The 18,971-nt window shown below is 51.9% G+C and overlaps 9 protein-coding genes across 9 annotated transcripts; 6 read left to right on the forward strand and 3 right to left on the reverse strand.

The window, feature by feature from the left end:
• Nucleotides 1-924: 924 nt before the first annotated feature.
• Nucleotides 925-1,815, forward strand: N7510_006785 (uncharacterized protein; the record flags this gene model as incomplete). The annotated part of the gene is made up of 1 exon (XM_056978710.1): nt 925-1,815. The coding sequence occupies one exon, from the start codon at nt 925-927 to the stop codon at nt 1,813-1,815; it is 891 nt and encodes a 296-aa protein (XP_056831753.1).
• A 1,344-nt stretch (nt 1,816-3,159) lies between these two features.
• On the reverse strand, nt 3,160-4,171 carry rps1 (40S ribosomal protein eS1; the record flags this gene model as incomplete). The annotated part of the gene is made up of 5 exons (XM_056978711.1): nt 3,160-3,303; nt 3,362-3,863; nt 3,931-3,956; nt 4,011-4,095; nt 4,158-4,171. 5 exons carry the CDS (start codon nt 4,169-4,171, stop codon nt 3,160-3,162), a joined length of 771 nt encoding a protein of 256 aa, XP_056831754.1.
• Nucleotides 4,172-4,506: 335 nt separating this feature from the next.
• N7510_006787 (transcription elongation factor 1 family protein) lies at nt 4,507-5,123 on the forward strand (the record flags this gene model as incomplete). Its single annotated transcript, XM_056978712.1, has 2 exons — nt 4,507-4,912; nt 4,969-5,123. Coding segments are annotated over 2 exons (561 nt in total), but the record flags the coding sequence as incomplete, so codon positions are not given.
• A 253-nt stretch (nt 5,124-5,376) lies between these two features.
• Nucleotides 5,377-6,283, reverse strand: N7510_006788 (uracil phosphoribosyltransferase; the record flags this gene model as incomplete). Its single annotated transcript, XM_056978713.1, has 4 exons — nt 5,377-5,428; nt 5,481-5,652; nt 5,706-6,064; nt 6,129-6,283. 4 exons carry the CDS (start codon nt 6,281-6,283, stop codon nt 5,377-5,379), a joined length of 738 nt encoding a protein of 245 aa, XP_056831756.1.
• A 275-nt stretch (nt 6,284-6,558) lies between these two features.
• N7510_006789 (WAPL family protein) lies at nt 6,559-9,000 on the forward strand (the record flags this gene model as incomplete). Its single annotated transcript, XM_056978714.1, has 2 exons — nt 6,559-8,697; nt 8,749-9,000. 2 exons carry the CDS (start codon nt 6,559-6,561, stop codon nt 8,998-9,000), a joined length of 2,391 nt encoding a protein of 796 aa, XP_056831757.1.
• A 247-nt stretch (nt 9,001-9,247) lies between these two features.
• Nucleotides 9,248-9,966, forward strand: rhbA (Rheb family small GTPase rhbA; the record flags this gene model as incomplete). The annotated part of the gene is made up of 4 exons (XM_056978715.1): nt 9,248-9,302; nt 9,357-9,496; nt 9,545-9,673; nt 9,727-9,966. 4 exons carry the CDS (start codon nt 9,248-9,250, stop codon nt 9,964-9,966), a joined length of 564 nt encoding a protein of 187 aa, XP_056831758.1.
• Nucleotides 9,967-10,254: 288 nt separating this feature from the next.
• On the forward strand, nt 10,255-11,995 carry N7510_006791 (serine--tRNA ligase SES1; the record flags this gene model as incomplete). The annotated part of the gene is made up of 7 exons (XM_056978716.1): nt 10,255-10,387; nt 10,444-10,532; nt 10,572-10,733; nt 10,792-11,213; nt 11,267-11,357; nt 11,410-11,778; nt 11,831-11,995. The coding sequence occupies 7 exons, from the start codon at nt 10,255-10,257 to the stop codon at nt 11,993-11,995; spliced, it is 1,431 nt and encodes a 476-aa protein (XP_056831759.1).
• Nucleotides 11,996-14,352: 2,357 nt separating this feature from the next.
• Nucleotides 14,353-16,044, forward strand: N7510_006792 (D-3-phosphoglycerate dehydrogenase; the record flags this gene model as incomplete). The annotated part of the gene is made up of 6 exons (XM_056978717.1): nt 14,353-14,657; nt 14,716-15,023; nt 15,080-15,712; nt 15,768-15,826; nt 15,880-15,961; nt 16,016-16,044. 6 exons carry the CDS (start codon nt 14,353-14,355, stop codon nt 16,042-16,044), a joined length of 1,416 nt encoding a protein of 471 aa, XP_056831760.1.
• A 396-nt stretch (nt 16,045-16,440) lies between these two features.
• N7510_006793 (CDC2/CDK family serine/threonine-protein kinase) lies at nt 16,441-18,393 on the reverse strand (the record flags this gene model as incomplete). The annotated part of the gene is made up of 8 exons (XM_056978718.1): nt 16,441-17,128; nt 17,193-17,387; nt 17,441-17,654; nt 17,708-17,735; nt 17,788-17,942; nt 17,994-18,090; nt 18,147-18,228; nt 18,284-18,393. The coding sequence occupies 8 exons, from the start codon at nt 18,391-18,393 to the stop codon at nt 16,441-16,443; spliced, it is 1,569 nt and encodes a 522-aa protein (XP_056831761.1).
• Nucleotides 18,394-18,971: the final 578 nt, after the last annotated feature.

The following is an 18,971-nucleotide window of genomic DNA, read 5'->3' on the forward strand; positions in this document are numbered from 1 at the left end:
CAGTTTAACCTAGGCTTAAAAGGGAGAGATACAATCAATGAATGCTTCATTGAGAATAGAAAATATTCAAGAAAGTGTGCTCAATACTTGAGGCTAAAGCCGGCTCAAACAGCCCTTATAGTTCAGTGGCAGAACGTGTGACTCCTAATCTCGAAACCGAGGTTCGAATCCTCGTGGGGGCGCTCTTTTTTTATTACATGAAACTTCGAGGCGTTGAGATCCCTATAAGCTCGCTCCCGTTGGAGATAACAGTCCGTAGACGCCTGAACGGTGTTTCAAACTTTGTTCCATCAGCCCTGTAAAATACCAATCAATGTGGGAGAGCCATGGAACCCAGGCACCAATAGTTCCCGAAAGAGACTGGTTCGTCCGCCCCATCCCCACTAGCGCCGTCCGACCACGCGTGTCTCCGGGCCATGATTGGACCAACTATCCACATGGCCCTGACACTAGTACCATACAAGGCGTAGATCTCAAACACAGGCCCCTGACCCGGTCTCCCCTTAATCAATCCAAGCCTTTCCTGCAGTTTCCTCTTCTTCTTCCTCTTCTTCCTCTTCTTCCCCTTTTCATCATCGTTTCCCATATTGGATGAAGTTCCTCTTCTGACCAGAGCAGCCTCCCGCTCTCTTACCACATTCATTTAGGAACTCCCCGTGTGTCTTCTCTTGTACAAATCTACCTTCGTCGCTCCTTTGCCCACAGCCAGCCTCGACGAATTATCCTGTAAGTTGTGCGACCCTCCTCGGTCAACCACCACCATCACCTTCATCATCAATTGTTACTTGTTCCATCCGTTTTCCGTGGTCACTGTTGAAAAAATCGCGACATGAATTTTCTCGAGATGGATCTAACTCATCGGTTGTTGTACCAGATCTCCTGATTCACTCCGACTTGACGTTGCGAGGAATCCCATCGATCAAAATGAAGTTCCAGTCCGTTACCCTGGTCTTGGCTGCTGCAGGCATTGCCGCAGCCGACATACACGCCCCTCATGGCCACCATGGCCATCTTCACCACCGCAAACGCGAGGTTAAGACGGAGGTCGTTCCCGGGCCGATTGTTTACGAGTACGAGCTCAACGGCAACTTGATCCCTGCTGAAAAGGCCTGCGACGGTATCGCGGATGGCCTCTACAAGTGGGCTGATGGCGTTGCACCTTCTGATGCTTGTGTCACTTCAACTGTCGCGCCGACGACCTCGACTTCTACGTCCACGTCCACGTCCACGCCTACGCCCACCCCGACCATCAAGCCCGCTGAGTTCTTTGAGCAAAGCTTGTCCATCTCTAGCTCCAGCTCCACCACGACGACTTCGACCTCCACTCTCACGCCTTCGACGACATCTACTACTACCAGCCCCGCAGCCCCGACTAGCTCATTGACTGGCGGTGGCGTTACCCTTGTCAACAACGCGGGTCAACCAATCTATCTCTGGTCCGTCTCCGACGTTCCCGCCGAAATGGTTACCATTCCCGCGGGGGGCAGTTATTCCGAGAACTGGCGCACCAACCCTGACGGTGGCGGTATTTCTGTGAAGGTGTCGACTTCGCCCAGCCTGGACAATATTCTCCAATACGAGTATACCCTGGCCGGCTCCACCATTTTCTGGGATCTGTCTTGCATCAACATGCTCCTTCACAATCTGCTGTCCACTGTGGGCTTCTCTGTCACTTCCGATAACACGGATTGTGTACAAGATGTATGCGCTGCTGGCGATCTTCAATGCGCCGCTGCCTACCTATTCCCCGCTGACAACCTGGCTACTCACGGCTGCGACGCCAATACCCAAATGATCTTCACTATTGGCCTCTAACGACCTCTCTCTATCCATGTCCAACCCACCGGCGCCCTAACCGACCTACCGAATTTACTTTTCTGATGTCCTACCAAGGCCGTAGAGATGGGATCAGGTGATTAGGTTATATGGTCCGGAGGTGATGGCTCGGCTGTTTGTTCGTTTCGTTTGTCGTGTTATTACGATGACGACTACTTTTATTGTACTTTTTTGTGATCTCGCTTCGTCTTCCTCTTCTCTTTCTCCTTCTCTTCTCTCCTCATCGAGTTTTCTCTTTGTCGATAGTCTGCGCTACCAAATCGAGATCTTTTATAACTCCACCAGAATAGATTCTTTGGTCTGACTGGGTCGATAAGAAAATGCAACCCGATAAAGGTGAGTTTACAACGTCGTAATAACTAGAATCATTTTAGAGGGACTTGATTATAGCTCTTCGCGGATGTGTGCGTGCACAGGGTTGAAGATAACTTGACACTTCTCATGTAGAAATCTTTGCTTTTCGTCTATTTTTACTTTAAGCCTAGCTGTTGAATAGAACAAGTAGTGGCTTCTCCCTGCTTAGTCCACGAAAGGTACAAAGCATAACTACGGCGGGATAACGGCCATCTTGGGGATGACTTCTAGTGATTTGCAGATCTCCGTGATACATGTATCTTAGACAGAACCTTGTCGACCGATTTCTATATGTTTATATCCCAAATTGATCACCTTTTGTTAAAGCACTCATTACGTTTACTCCAATAGAAAACCTGGGCGATTATCTAGTGCAGAAAATAGATAGACTTGACCATATAGGTCGTCTGAATCCTTACAAGAGTAGAATCAGATGTAGTCTTTCATATATGATGGAAATGGCCATCAGCTATGCTCATGATGATCCACCCCCTTAGTTATCTAATACCGTCGAACACTAGTCAACGCTTCGTAAAGGCTACACTGTGTACAAGAGACCCCTCCAAACAACCCCTCCAACCACCTAGAAATCTACCGCGGACTGGTAAGACGGAGAGACACGCCCTCCCCCAATCCATTGCTATAACATGCCCAGAGGGTCATGATAAAACTGCAGGCTGTGATAGAAATCGATGGAGCACAGCCTCGAGTAGACCCAGCAGCGAATCTCAGATGTTTTGCCATGAAGCACGATACACGAACTAGACCAATGAGCCGAGACCAGAGCCTGCTAGGTCAGGGTTTAAGATTACGACAAGCACTCCCCTTTCACCAAGATCATTGAAAGGAAAATTGTCGTGAAATCCAAATCCGTCAATACGTTTTATGAACTTTTTTGTTTTCCTATGACAAGAAGACAACGATTGTCATGATTGACCAGTATGTGACACCGCCCCGAATAACCTAACCTTAAACAGTCTCAAGGACCTGCTCCTTGAACTCCCGCTCAACCTTCTGGCCCTTGTCATCCGTCGTCGACTCTCCGTGCAGGTTCAGCAGAGCACCCAGGTCGAACTTGGGGGCCTTGAGGAGCTTCACCTTGCGAATGTGGACCTGGAGGTAGAAAAAAGCCATCAGCTGGGTCAACCACTCAACATGGCGGGAAACATACATTCTGCAGAGGGTAGATGCCCTGGGTAGCCTTCTCGATCTCACGGCCAATGACCTCGGGGATCAGCTTGTGGGTCAGCTGAGACAGGGTGCAGCTGGCAGCCTCGCGTTGCATGATCTCGGTCATCTTCTTGCGAATGGCACGGATCTGGGACGAGCGGGCGTAGGTGGTCTTCTTGATCTGGTTGGGGCGGCGCTTGGTGAAAGCGATGGCGAACAGGCGAAGCAGGTAGTCGTCAGTCGTCTTCACGGTCACGTTGGCCTCAATGAGCGACTGCCACTTGCGGACGAGCGAACGCAGCTTGTCGGTGGTGAAGTCCAGACCGTGGAAGTTGGTCAGGCAGTTCTTGCCCTGAACCTCGTCCACACGGAGCTTGACCTTGCGGAAGGAGTGGTCCTCGTCATTCTGCAGGTCAGCGAGGGAGACCTCAAAGATGCGGCCCTTCAGGGAGTCGTTGGCGTTCTTCAGACCGCTGGTACGGTTGACCAGAGTTTTGCCGACACTTGGGAAATCCGTTAGCGTTCCATGCACACACACAGTCCGAATTCGTGGGAAGAGGTGATTCATACTCGCGGGTCTGGAAGGTCGAGGGAGCCTGCACAGTGTGTTTAGCGTTTGTGTGACCCGATCATGGGGCAGTCAGACTCACCTTGACGGAGTACTCATCCTTCCGGGTGAAGGGGTCGACGGTTCTCTTCTTGATACCCTTCTTGCCCTTCGAGAGGCGCTTGTTCCTGGAGGAGGGGATTAACATCCGCACGGGGTGCGACAAGGGTGGGAAGGAGCAAAAGCGTACTTTCCAACAGCCATGATTGCGAATCGAGTCTCTCAGGGGGGTTGATGGGAAGAGACAGACAAAGAGGTATCGCACCACGGGAAGGGGAAGGAAATCACACGGTCGGGAAGGGCAAAATGCGAAACCCACAAGAAAACTCGGCTAAGCGAGCCCTATTAGTCACTGTCACGTGATTCACCTACACTGTCTACTGTGTGTATGTATCCATTTCTCGTATTATTACGTAGATCTAGAGGCAGGGTTAATATACTTAGTTGATTAATTCATACCTCCATATCTGGCCAAAAAACGGTAGTGTTGTGTGGTGTTGTGTGGTGTTGCATGGTGTTAACAGCGTGGTGTTGCGTAGTGTGGTAATCACGTGGGGCGAGAGCTAACTAGCTGTCCATCCATACATCCATCAATCGCATCATATCTCTACTCCTGCCCCGTACCCCTTCACTGCCTTCATGGTCTGCGCCCCCTCCATCTCTCTCCCCTGTCCTTGGATAGGAACTCACATCTCATCTTCCATCTGCAGGGTAAGCGCAAGAAGTCCAGTCGCCAACCTCAAGGGCCCCGTAAGGTGAGTGTCTGTTTTCTCCGCCCCCGCCGTCCATTGCTTACCCTCCACCAGCGGGAGCCTCTCCCGACGACATTCTCCTGTCTCTTCTGCAACCATGAGAATTCGGTGGTGGTCAAGTTAGACAAGAAACTGGGCCTGGGCGATCTGTCCTGCAAGGTCTGTGGCCAAAAGTTTCAGACGGGGATCAATTGTATGTCCCACGCCCTTCTCGGGAAGTGATCCTGAACTGACCCCTCCCACCCCCAGATCTCTCTGCACCTGTGGACGTGTACTCCGACTGGGTCGACGCATGCGATGCCGTTGCAAAGGACACGGCCAACCAGTACGAGTCTGGTCCACCTCGCTCCCGCGCGGCCGACCCTCCGGAGACGCAGAATACCTATGATGATGATGATTACTGATCGGGACAAAGGGGCGGGCGAACTGGCGCATCGGCGTGATCTCAATGAATAATGGTTTAGGGCGCTGTATAATACACAAACCCACAATGCTATGGGGCGTTATTATTTATCCGTATATTCCCTCTACTTCTCGCAGCCCTGATCGCCTGGCTCGTAGTGGCCGGGAGCAACACCAGCTTGATCCGGTAGCATGGTCGAGAGACCCACAAAGTCGGTCGAGCTTCAAGCGAGTTGTTTCATCTGGTGAACCGCTTTACAATGTATAGTAGCGGTCGCCAAAATCGCCCAGGCCCGGGATGATGTACCTGTCCAGAGTATTAGCGAGGTGAACCAGGAGACTTGAGTTGTCAACCGTACTTTTTCTCATCCAGGCCCTGGTCGATGAAAGCTGTCACGACCCGCAGCTTAGGGAACCGCACCGCAAAGTCTGCGACTCCGGATGGAGAGGCGATGAGGTTAAGGAACAGGATGCGATGCTCGGGGACCCCCTTCTCCTTCAAGACTTCCACCGCCAACGTGGCCGATCCCCCTGTGCTCAGTCAGTGGCCGAAAACTGGAAGCGGACTAGGATCTTGGTCTCACCGGTCGCAAACATGGGATCCAAGAGGAGGACCCAACGTTCGGCAATATCCGCCGGAAGCTTCTCGTAGAAGAGCTTGGGCATGCAGGTCTCCTCGTCACGTTGAATCAAGATCTTTCCAATCCGTACAGAGCGGCAGCAGTCCCGCAGTCCCTGTTCCATGGCCTCACCGGCTCTCATTATCGATACTCCGCAGATCTTGCCCTCGAACTTGACTCCAAGATAGGCCCGATCGACCGGGGTAGTCACGGACTGCTCGACCACGGGCAGGTGGTTGAGGCCCTCCTCGACCAACAGCCGAATGATTCGGTTGGAGTAAAAGATGAAGTCGGCACGCACCGTTCTCTTATCCCGGATCATGCTGTTGTTGGGGCCGGTTAGTATGTAGTGTTTGGGGAATCAAGCAACGACCCCACCACACTCACGTCAACAGGGCGATCAGTTGCGGCGTCTGCGCCAGCACGTGGACATTCTCAAAGGAGGCATTTTTAGAGACAGTCGCGGTGGGCTTCTCTCCATCCGGGCGATAGATCGGCCCCACGCCCTGGGCCGGGGAGGGAACTGGTTCGGGTGTGCTCATGGTGTATCGAAGTAAGGAAAGAAGAAAAGAATGCTCGTACTGGTCGTACTGTTATCGCGCTTATCTCCAGCGCTGTGCTGACTCAGGCCTGCCTCTCCGTCCTGCGCTCCTTCCTCTTTCCTCTCTCTTTCCCTCGACCCACCACCACCATTGATTGTGTCTGGCGGAAGGCGCGCGGAATGGTCCTGGCTTGTTCTTCCTCATGTCTCTGCCCCTGATGTTGGGTCATCGCATTGACTGTCCTTTCCGCTACCCCTTGGCTTCAAGCATCGACCATGGCGAGTCGCAATCGCAAGCTGGTGACGTATGGCGCAACAAGAAGCCGACCGAGCAATGATGCGTCAGGACGCACTTCTCCCTCACAGCGCATGCTTCAGGATCCCCCTGCGCCCGCTCGAACCAAAAATTCACGGAGTATCCAGAGTGGGGTCAGACGGCCAACAACTCCCACACGGACAACCGATTCGGCGCCGAGTGTCTTCGATCTCCCATCTTCCGAGGACGAGGCCCAAACAGACATCTTCCGAAGGAAACGCAGAAGACATGTCCTCGATGAGAGAGATTCCCGGACTGTGGTGCATCCTCACGATGGTCCCAAGACAACGACATCAGCAACTACCACCAGAGGCGATGGCTCGTCGCCGCGCATCAGGCGCGCCAGAGATTCCAGATGGAAGTCGTCTCAGATCAGAGACCCGGCAGAAACGATACAATCGACAACACCCTCAGCCGGCCCGGAAACGCCCAGGCCTCGACAAAGATGGAGCGAAATTTCCGCGTCAGATGAGCGACACGTTAACGAGCAAAGCTTCTCCAGATCTGCGATAACCGACTGGGACAGACGATCGTCTCCAAGCTCCTCCCACGACTCGTATCCTACGGTCGCCAACACAACCCCTGGCCGCCGAAGACTGGTAGACTCGCTGGGAATACAGAACCAGTCCTCAGAAGAGTCGCCGGCGGCAAGCCCAGCCATTAGCCAGTCGGCGCCGCGCGTTTCCCTTGGTGTCCCATTTCAACCGATAGAATCGTCTCGGTCAAATCTCGATGGGCATCCTGAGAACCCCGGTCATGACTCGCCGTCGTCACTGGCATCCCACCTTTGGGGCTCGAAAGTTACATATGCGCGCCAACGGTCCTTTCTGGATGACCTTTCTCTGGCAGGGGAGCTGTCCTCCCAGGATCTTTCTGGGGGTTTGGAACAACTCCAATCCTCTTCTCAGCGGGAGATCCCGGGAAATCGTTCTCGCGCTCGTCTGTTTGCATTGGAGGAGGAGAACCATGATGATGGAACAGTTCGAAGCATTCATGAACTGCGACAGGCTGGGGGCAATGCTCGCTTCCGTGGTGCGGTCGAGTCGATCTTTGAGGATATTGAAGATGACCACAACTCCGCATCGGGGCGTTGTAATGCGTTCATCCAGCTCTGTACCAAACTCTTGGACTCCAAGCTCAGGGCCCGATTTGTGGAGTGTGACTTTGACAAGAGGCTGGTGAACTGTATTTTCAACAACCTGGACATCGTTTCTGCGACATTCGCCTTGTGCGCCTACGGGCTCTGTTCACTGGGCGGAGGCCCCCGGTATCTTCTTGCGAGAGATGCATGGCCAAAACTGTTGGACATTTCTCCCATTTTACTGAACACGTATGATGATGTCCCGGTCGTGGCACAGAATCGGGCCAACGGGTTGTCCAAACCGGTGCAGATGGCTGTCCAGGGCATCACCCCTCAAGTGATATCGACCCTCTTCCCCGAAATTCCTCCATCGAATGTTTCTCCTTGCCTAGTGGCACTTTACTGTTTGAAATCAACTGCCTCGGCCTTTCAAGCAAAAGGCGAGAGCAGCAGCGGGATCCCTTCACCGGTGCTGAGGCAGCTAATGGATGTGTTATCCTCACAGAGCTCGTCTCGTGGAGTCCAGGATACACTATCACCGGAAGAGTCACTGATGCTCAGCTTGGTATTTTCAATACTAGAAGCGCATACGGCCTCTGCGGAGTCCTCGGCAGAGGGGAGCCAGTCCCTCTTGGGCCGACTTTCTGGCTTGCATGGGTTGCTTCGTTCAGGCGATGATTCAGACTTGGGCCGCCAGCAGCTGCAGACGCTCTACATGCGCGTGATTTTGAACGTTACCAACAGCAACTCGACCCTCTGCGACGACTTCGCGACGACGGAGCTGGTTGGAGGACTGGTTCACATCGTGCTGGCCAAATTCGGTGACTTGACGGAAGACTCGCTCGCCCAGGAGAACAATTCTCTGGATCGGGTGATTCTCGCGCTGGGCACTCTGATCAATCTAACGGAACAGAGCCAAGCAGCACGGGGCCATTTTCTCAACCCGGCATCCCGGCCCAAGTCCTTTCTCAACCGGCTACTCCGGTTATTCTTGGCTCATGTGGATTCGGTTTCCAGCGTATGTTTGACTTGTCTGGCCTGTGTGGTTGAAGCTTACCAAATGCTCTAGGCTCATTCCGTGGTGGAGGTACATCATAACGTTGCCGTCGGGTATCTCGCCGTGCTCCTGCTGACCCTGTGTCTGAACCCCGAGGCGCGTTCACGGATCAAGGGGAAGGAACTGACGAGGATTAAGTCCACGGTGGACGAATTCTTGCAGTATCACCAAAAGATCGAGTCCCGTGAAGCGGCGAGTGGATTTCTGGTACGATTGCAGGCGCTGGTCAAACAGATCCAGCAGATGGAAGCGTTGGATGAATAGTTGAATTGGATGATGATACCCATGTCTTTTGTACCGAATTAGCCTATCTATCTACTACCTTCATCTTTGACATCGAATAATTATTATTTTACTGCTCGGGGTATATTTTGTTTGCACCGTTTGCATCTCCCCAGCTCTTCAGCTGCGATTCGCCACTTGCTCCGAGAGACGCTCTCCCTGTCGCCCTCTCTCCTCCCTCTCTCCCTCTCTCACCCCGCCAGTTTATCTTGTCTTCCTCCCATCCGCAATGCCTGCCGCCCCGAAACAGAGGAAGATCGCCATCGTCGGCAGCCGCTCCGTCGGTACGGAATGACCCCAACTGCCATGACGCCCGCTAACTGACCCCCGCGCCTTAGGCAAATCGTCGCTGACCGTGCAGTTCGTCGAACACCACTTCGTCGAGAGCTACTACCCGACAATTGAGAACACATTTAGCCGGATCATCAAGCATAATGGCCAGGACTATGCGACGGAGATCGTCGATACCGCCGGACAGGTACGGAATATCCTTGCGGAGATACAACAAAACTGACTGCCCTCCCAGGACGAGTACAGCATTCTGAACTCCAAGCACTTCATCGGGATCCATGGCTACATCATCGTCTACTCTGTCACCTCCCGCCAATCTTTTGAGATGGTGCGAGTCATCCGGGACAAGATCTTGAACCACCTTGTACGATCGGCCCCCTTCCCATAATTGTATAACTACTCTAACCATCCTTCCAGGGAGCGGACGAGGTTCCACTAGTCGTGGTGGGCAACAAGAGCGATCTCAAGCCCGAACAGCGACAGGTCACACTGGACGAGGGCCGGCAGCTGGCCGAGGAGGTCCACTGTGCCTTCACCGAAGCCAGTGCCTTCCTGGACTTTAACGTCTCGAAAGCGTTTGACTTGATTATTGCGGAGATTGAAAAGTCACAGAACCCGTCCCAACCCACGGGCGGGAACAAGTGCGCTTTGATGTGATTGATGTCCCTTTTCCTTGATGATTTCCACTGGAGGCGTTGCTTCGGGAATGGAGGGACTTCGTGTTTGTGTTTTTTTTTCTTTTTCTTTTTCTTTTTCTTTTTCATTTGCACTGGAAGGGATCTGAACGATAATAATGATTTTAGAGTGTATTGCATAGAATCAATCCATTTGATATACGTTAGTTAGTTCCTGATGCTTACCTAACGGCCCTGGTTCTTCGCTCGGGCCCTCTTGTTCTTTTTTTCCCCTCCACAATCATCCCTGCCCCACGAACGCGCCCCAACCATGCTGGACCTCGCTGATTTCATCGCCGAGCGCGGTGGTGATCCCAAGAAGATCAAGGAGAGCCAGCGCAAACGATTTGCCCCCGAGGAGGACGTGGACACAGTCATTGCTCTCTATGAAGAGGCCCGCCGAGGTATGTTGTCGGCCTTGTGACTCAGAGTGGGCGCACTCACCAACACATACTTGTAGCACGATATGAGGTTACGCAATTTGGCTCGCAACTCAATGCGCTGATGAAGGAGATCGGCAAGAAGAAGAAGGTAAAGCCCCCCTCCCTCGTATGTTTGACTTATGAAGTGTCTGACCCGCCGGTGCAGAACAAGGAAGACGCGAATGATTTGATTGAGCAGAAGGCTGGTCTGGAGAAGCGCAAAAAGGAGGCCGAGGAGCTTGCTGTTCAGAAAGAAACGGAAAGAGACCGCCGCATTCGCGTTATCGGGAACTATGTTCACGACTCTGTCCCTATCAGCAACAACGAGGTAAGGCGAATTCTCCATCACGCTGCTGTTGATGCTAATTGTCTCCCTGTGGGTGTAGGATGACAACCAAGTGATCAAAACATGGGCACCAGAGAATGTCGCTGTTGAGAAGCGAGACTGCCTGTCCCACCATGAAGTCCTCACTCGCCTGGATGGATACGACCCGGAACGCGGCGTCAAAATCGTTGGTCATCGAGGCTACTGCTTGACTGGTTACGGATTGTTCCTCAACCTGGCGCTGGTCAACTACGGACTAGAATTTCTTTTCAACAAGGGGTACAAGCCAAACCAACCCCCTCAGTTTATGCTCCGCGACCTTATGGCGAAGACCGCTCAGCTGGAGGACTTCGATGAGGAGCTCTACAAGGTCACCGAGGGTGAGGATAATTCGACCGACAAGTACCTCATCGCTACCTCCGAGCAGCCATTGTCCGCACTACACGACAGCGAATGGTTGCAGGAGAAGGACCTTCCGATCAAGTAAGACCGCCTTGCCTCCATCTCTCTCGCGCAGATTCTGATAGCCCTATTAGGTATGCCGGTTATAGTACATGCTATCGAAAAGAGGCAGGTGCCCATGGCAAGGACGCGTGGGGCATCTTCCGTGTCCATCAGTTCGAGAAGGTGAGTTTGTATTCCAAGGACAGCCTGTCTCCCGGATTCTCATATTATGCAGATCGAGCAGTTTGTCCTGACCAAGCCCGATGACTCATGGCAAGCGTTTGAGGACATGATGGCCACTTCGGAGGAGTTCTACAAGTCCCTTGGGCTGCCGTATCAGATTGTCGCCATTGTCTCCGGTGCGTTGAATAACGCTGCATCCAAGAAATACGACTTGGAGGCCTGGTTCCCATTCCAAGGCGAGTACAAGGAGCTTGTCTCCTGCTCCAACTGCACCGACTATCAGTCACGAAACCTGGAGATCCGGTACGGCGTGAAGAAAACCACCGATATCAAGAAGACCTATGTGCATGCACTGAACGCGACGCTGTGCGCAACCGAGCGGACGCTTTGCTGCGTTTTGGAGAACTATCAGACCGAAGATGTGAGTATTCTTCTTTCCATGTAGGTTTCGTTCTAATCCATTGGCTATCTAGGGTTTCATCGTTCCCGAGCCCTTGCGGAAATATATCCCTGGCGCTCCCGAATTCCTTCCATTTACCAAGGAGCTGCCGAAGGACACAACCTCCCAAAAGGCCAAGGCCAAGGGCAGCAAGCCCGCGGATGAGGCGGCGAGGAAGATGCAGAACCTCCAGGTGTAGTAGGGTACTTTCTGTGCGCAGAGTAGCACTGTCCCAAGGGAGTGGTAATTCCATAATCACCTCCTAACTATGTCTCTCGACTCAATAATGACCCACATCGCCAAAGTCCCAAAGCTCGTATTGTTCTAGGAGAGAGCCTTTCCGCGTTCATGTTACTTTGATCCACGAGAGTACTGTACCTTGGAATATTCTTTCATGTATACTTCTGGCTGCTCAGGGCACTAAGGGTCCAAGCACTCGAGGATGATAAAGTAGATTGCCACCCTATAGGCCATTCCAAACCCCAGCTTAAGTACCTGCTCATTGGCCGGCCTATATTCACACACAGTCCATTTATTCCGAGCGACTCCCGAAGGTCCGGAATAAATGGAATTTATGAAGGGACCGGCCAACTCATCAAGGGACCGGTTAGGTATTGGCTGGCGTACACAGCCCTGAAGATATATTGACGTTCCATGCCAAGGAATAATAGCGGACAATCCATCTCCGACAGAGCATAGTCAACAAGCAAGACCTCCTCGGGGCGTCGATCCCCGAGTTTGTCTTCGATGGCTATATCCTTCGGAAATTTTTGTTCTGTAGCTCACCCAATTGAGCTCGGGCGTCTAGGGAGGGTGTCCACGAGACCGTGCTATGTGTACTATGTTACCGGTGAGCGATATATAGGGTGCATCCACTTCTGTATTGAACCGTTGTAAAAGTGAGTATAGATGAGTATAGGGTCTGGCCTCTAAGTATACCCCACGTTTTCCCCGGATTTAGTTATTGTTTCGTAAATAGTTTCTTGGCTGGTGGTCATCAACTTGTAGAACTGCACGGAGATCTCCTCGCCCGAGAAGAGATCTGACCGCCCGCGAAGCACGAGGGCCTCGTAGTATCATTGGCCTACTATTTGATATTGGTCTTCATATAAAGCCTCCTTCCTCGTTCGAATAGACCCTGAAATCTCTGTTCTCGAAAGAAATACACTGCCTACTTTTACACCTTTTACCCCCTTTTTCTCCTATATTTGCGTTCAATTGCAACCGATCAGCGTCACGACTGAAGTCAATGAGAAATTTGGGGACACTCTCCGTCCAATCAAGACAGCAGAGAGTGTTCTTCTGCCAGTTCCCCGGGATACATTTGAGAAGCTCTATCTGAGTCCTAAGCACCCCTGGACTGCAAGTGACCTACGCAAAAAAGTGGGCAAACCCAATCGCCTTGATAGGGTTCTTACTCGCAGTAACACCAAATGCCTGTATCGTGATGGGCTGGCGAGGAGCAGGTGGCGGCTGGGGCGCTATTATGTATGAGAGCGTCGTTCCACCCCGACCCACGCAAATGCTAACCTGTCTCTAGACCTGTATGTATCTTCTTTGGGGGCTTTGTACAGATACTATGGTCAGTTGGAGAGTGGCTCATTGAGAATACATTTTCAAGCCCTCCTGGCTCTCACTCTCCTCGTCATCGCGTTGGAACTATTCGCTGGATCATATTTTCAACTGGCCTTAGGCGAGGCAGCACTGGCAGAGAAACTTCAGCATGTAAGTCCTATGTTTCGTTGTAGGACATTAAGGCACATCTAGGGAACAGGGGCTGACGATAAAAGTTTATTATAGATCGGGGGTGCTTTTGCTTTCGCTCTTTGCATGCCTATCTGGTACATACTTGCACCTCACCTTCTGGAGGCAGTAGACTTCCCGATTGTCCTTCCTGTTGGTGATTTGAATACAATTGTGTTGGGAAGGTCTCAAAAGGCGCGGGAACACGAGGAATAAATGGGCCTTTGGTATTCCCAAATAACCATAGATGGAAGATATGTCAAATGATAGCCAGCACAAACTTCTGGGACATACATCGTGGACAATGCAGGATAGTCTCAGTGGTCTCAGCCGTGGCAAATAAGACAAGAAAGCCCTAACTTTTTGACAGACCTGGTAAGTTCTATACTTTGCAGTTAGTAGTTAGTTATTCAATCCTGGAAGAAATACTTAGTCAGCTCATTCCGTCATTGCGGGACTTTTCAATTGGCCAATCCCTTTTTTTTTTTAAAAAAAAAAATACCTAATCGATAAAAAAAAAGTGCCCCGCGATACCTCCATCGATTTAGGAGAAAGTTGCACGCACATATAGGAGATGCATATCAATTAGATATATTTACCAGGTAGTCATAAGCTATGTATATCATATGTACGATCAATAGGATCAATAATAGTCGATAGTCATAGGTCGCAACACCGTAAGAGTCACACTCCGATTCCGGCGATCAGGAGCTTATCTAATGGCCCACCTGGAACAAGAAACACAGCGTCGAGTCATTTCTTCTCCTTCTTCTACTTCTTCTTTTTCTGCCTCCTTCTTAACGCACCTTCGCTATGGCTTCTGCAAAGGAAATCCGTCCTCGCCAGGATCTGCCCGTACACGCCCTCTCCACCTCACCCTCCGCCTCTTTCCATTCCTCGGCCGGCAGCTTCAGTTTGGCCGGCAGCTTCGGTTTGGCTGGTAGAACAATTCCTCTGGCCAATGCAAAGCAACTGAAGCCATTCGCGACCAAGGATATCAAGGTTCTGCTGCTGGAGAATGTGAACCAGGCTGGCCGTGATATCCTCACCCAGCAAGGCTACCAGGTCGAATTCCTCAAGTCATCTCTCCCGGAAGACCAGCTCATTGAGAAGATTCGGTAAGCCGTGATCAATTGCCATCGCTGGAAGTAGCCAGGCTGACCTTTTGGGGGATAGGGATGTGCATGTTATTGGTATTCGTTCCAAAACGAAGCTCACCGCGCGGGTACTGAAGGAAGCCAAGAGCCTGATCGTGATTGGTTGCTTCTGCATCGGAACGAATCAGGTTGACCTTCAATATGCCGCCGAACAGGGTATTGCGGTTTTCAATTCTCCGTTCAGCAACTCTCGCAGTGTTGCAGAATTGGTCATTGGTGAGATCATCGCCCTGGCCCGTCAGCTGGGTGATCGCTCCAATGAGATGCACACCGGCACCTGGAACAAGGTGAGCAACAAATGCTGGGAGATTCGTGGAAAAACACTAGGTAGGTACCTCAGTGGAACAGCTTTGATGAAGAGGTGGCTCATGACAATGCTACAGGCATTATCGGATACGGTCATATTGGCGCGCAACTGTCGGTACTTGCAGAGGCCATGGGCATGTCGGTCATATTCTACGATGTGTTGAATCTGATGGCTCTGGGAACTGCACGCCAGGTGGAGACCCTGGAGGCTCTCCTGGCCGAAGCCGACTTTGTCACTTGCCATGTGCCGGAACTGCCGGAGACGAAAGGGATGATTGGACAACCCCAACTGGAGCTGATGAAGGATGGAAGCTATTTGATTAACGCCAGCCGTGGCACTGTCGTGGATATTCCCGCTTTGATTCATGCCATGCGCAGTGGCAAGATTGCCGGAGCTGCGCTGGATGTGTATCCCAATGAACCAGCCGGGAACGGTGACTACTTCAACGACGATCTCAACATGTGGGGCAACGATCTGCGCTCCCTCAAGAACCTGATCCTGACTCCGCACATCGGCGGAAGCACCGAAGAGGCCCAGAGTGCCATTGGTATCGAGGTTGGCCAGGCCTTGGTCCGCTACGTCAACGAGGGCACGACGTTGGGTGCCGTCAACTTGCCCGAGGTCACGCTACGTTCCTTGACCATAGATGAACCGAACAACGCTCGGGTGATCTACATTCACCGGAACATCCCTGGTGTCCTTCGAAAAGGTGAGAGTTGAAAGGTAATGATTCGGATGCCGACAACGCTGACTCCTTGCTACAGTGAACGAAATCATCGGCGACCACAACGTGGACAAGCAGATGACCGACAGCCGTGGAGATGTATGTTGAAACCCCTCCATGCTATGATAGTTCCAAGATTAACCGTGATTTAGGTGGCTTATCTGATGGCTGATATCAGTAACGTGGATACTGCCATCATCAAAGCCTTGTATGAGAGCCTGGAGAGCCTTTCCTGTATGATCCATGGACTTTCGCGTCGATATAAATTCCTCGCTAACTGTTTGCCAGCCCGAATCATGACCCGGATTCTATACTAAATCATTGGGATTTGATGACACTGTTTGCTATTAATCAACTTAGCCCACACGGACCAACTTTGTTTCATTTTCAATTGGACACTTTCAACTAGGTCCACATGGAGAGATTCGCATATGCAAAATATCTACGAGTGATATGGGTGGAAAGTTCTGCATGGTGAGACAGGCTTCCGAAGGATATATCCAGGCCAGATTTAGACAAAAGTCGTGACATGAATAATAATTGATTTCATCTAAAAGTACAAGAACTAAGCGCCCCGTACACCTTGGCTTTAGGGTAGACTGCATTGTACACTGATAATGTGTTGGAGGCTCACAGGCCAGCGACCATCCATCCGACGATGGTGGTGTGCCCAATAGCAAGGCATGCGATGGTTGGATGGTTGTGCTCAAGTCTTACCCCCTTCCCCCTTCTCGATAGTTGGGGCTGCGACTTCGTCTCCTAGGCGAATGGTCCCGGCGAAAATCGTGTCGATCCGTCGACCGCCTGTCTGAATTCGAGTGCGAATTGTACCCGCCGGAATCGCGTGGGCGGTCGTGAGAGCCACCGTAGCTCGGTACATAAGAGTCCAAATTTCCAGAAAATCGGCCGCCGGGACGATTCGAGCCGTATCGATCCCGTCGGTCATCTCTCTCAGATGGTCTGGTAGGTTGTGATCCATTCCAGTTCGGCTGGTTGGAAGTAGGAGGCTTCGCCGGGAGCCCACCATCTCTTTGTTGCGGGAAGGGCCCGCGCCGGGGAGCGTTGCCGTGGCCCCCTGATGGGTTTGGCCTGCCACCACGAGCAGCACCAGGAATTCGACTATTTCTCGGCTCTGGTCCGCGAGGGCCACTCGCCCAGCCGCCATTGGAATAACTGTCTGTAGAGCCACCCGGAGGAGCAGGAGCAACGGGCGGGCGTTGATTCCGAAATTTCTTCCGGTCAAATTCGTGAGAATCTTGGAAACGCGGGAGCTCGCCGGGATTCGCAGGCAGCGGTGGTGTGGTGAAATAGGGATGTTTCAACGCATCTATAGCATTGATTCGTTTTCGCCAGTCGAGTTTGAGAAACTCGCCAAGCAGGGAAATGGCCGTGGGACTTAGTCTATGGCACTGTTAGAAAGCTCATGCTCTCAAAGGGACAACGACGGGAATGAATATTGACATACTCCTTGAAGACTTCGGCAAGATTCCCACGCTTGTATCCAAAGTTTTTCACACCCTCACAGCCGGGAAGTGAACTCCACCCGGGCATATTCTCTTCCGTAGGGGTTCCCACGAGACTGAAGATCAGCTGTGCCTGATTGAGATCACTACTGCCGGAGAGAATGGGGCTCCCCTTGAACATCTCACCAAACACGCATCTAGAACTGTGAGAACGCGAGGGAAACAAAATGAGAGGCCGTGGAGAACTTACCCAACCCCCCACATGTCGATAGCAGTGGTGTAGCGTCGCAATTGAAGCAGTAATTCCGGAGGACGATACCACCTTGTGACGACAAGAGCAGTGTACTCTCTTTTTGCCTCTCCGCCGCCCCGTCCAGGTTGAGGGGGAGACTCATCGTAAGGCCGTGCAAGTCCGAAATCAGCGATTTGAAGAATCCCTCCATTGCTGATTAGCAGGTTCGCAGCTACCCCAGAAATCAGTTCCGATAAAGGCAGAATTGAACTTGGTACGGCTCACCTTTCATGTCGCGGTGTAAGATGCGGCTCTGCAATTCTGTCAAAACAAGCTTTCTCTTGATGGGAACCGAGATACCGTACCGCATGCAAGTACCGCAATCCTTCGAGGAGTTGCTTCAAATAGCATTTGATCTGCGGCTCGCTGAATTGCACCGCTGGGTTTTCTAGGAGTCCAGACAGGTCATGTTCTAGGTAGGGCATGACCATGTACATGCTAGGCTTCTTTTGCCTTTCGCCTGCGATGGAAGTCAGCCCATCGCTTCTACAAAGCCAACAATGAAGCGAACCTTTGGTTCGCTCAATCGCCATCTCTCTGAGCTGTAGGATGTTCGGGTGAGAAAGCGCCTTCAAAAGCTTGATCTCTCGAATCGCAGTGATCGGAAACTGAGATGAATAAGGTTAGGCCCCGACGTCGTATACAGCAGAGACAGTGCACTTACACCATCCTTTTCATTGTGCATGAGAATCTTCTTCAGCGCCACAAGCGAGTTGTCTTTTCTTGACTTCGCTTTATATACCTCCCTACCAAGACGTCAGCCGCCTGAAACATTCCACAATATCCCAAGCCACCACCTACCCAAAGGTCCCTTCGCCCAGTTTGCCCACAAGTTCAAAGTTGTGGATGCTCGAGCATCCAGGGAACCGAGGCTGGCCATTGCTGTCATTCTCGAGGGATTCAATCCCCATATTTGCTCCAGTTAGCCTCAGATAACTAAACCGAAGTGCGTATTATGCGAGAGCAGGATGACCCTAGGATCGCGTCGAGGAACGGCGCGTGTTCGAACGGGTGGGTTTTCATGAGATCAGATTGAAGTCGGAGTATCGTCGATGCACCGAGTCAGCTGGATCGGGATGGGTCGCGGCGACAAGAGTCCTTGAAGGGACCGATCCACTTCATAGTAAGAAGGAGGCGCGAGAAGATCGAGTGGGAGGGAGAGCCAGGAATGGCTCTGTCGGGAAAGCAATGAAAGAAGTCGAGGGACGGGACTTGGCCCGGTCACGTGCTGCCTTCGTTCATCCGGGCGACTCAGCAATCCGTCACTCCATTCACTTCTTCCTCTCCCGCTTCGACTCCAACCCATCTCCGACAACGTCCATCCAACAGTATGTTACCACCTCCATTTTTTGCACAAGGCTGCGACAGGACAAATGCTGACCCTACACTTATCCGCAAAGGAATGGCGGGCAATTCACACCACCCGATTCATATCCACCCGGCCCGTCCGCTCTATCGGTTCACGGCAACTGCCCTGGGCGCGAGCATG

The sequence above is a fragment of the Penicillium lagena genome, assembly GCF_028827675.1.
Source record: "Penicillium lagena strain IBT 129212 chromosome Unknown utg000005l_segment0_segment0, whole genome shotgun sequence".
Taxonomy (NCBI): Eukaryota; Fungi; Ascomycota; class Eurotiomycetes; order Eurotiales; family Aspergillaceae; genus Penicillium; species Penicillium lagena.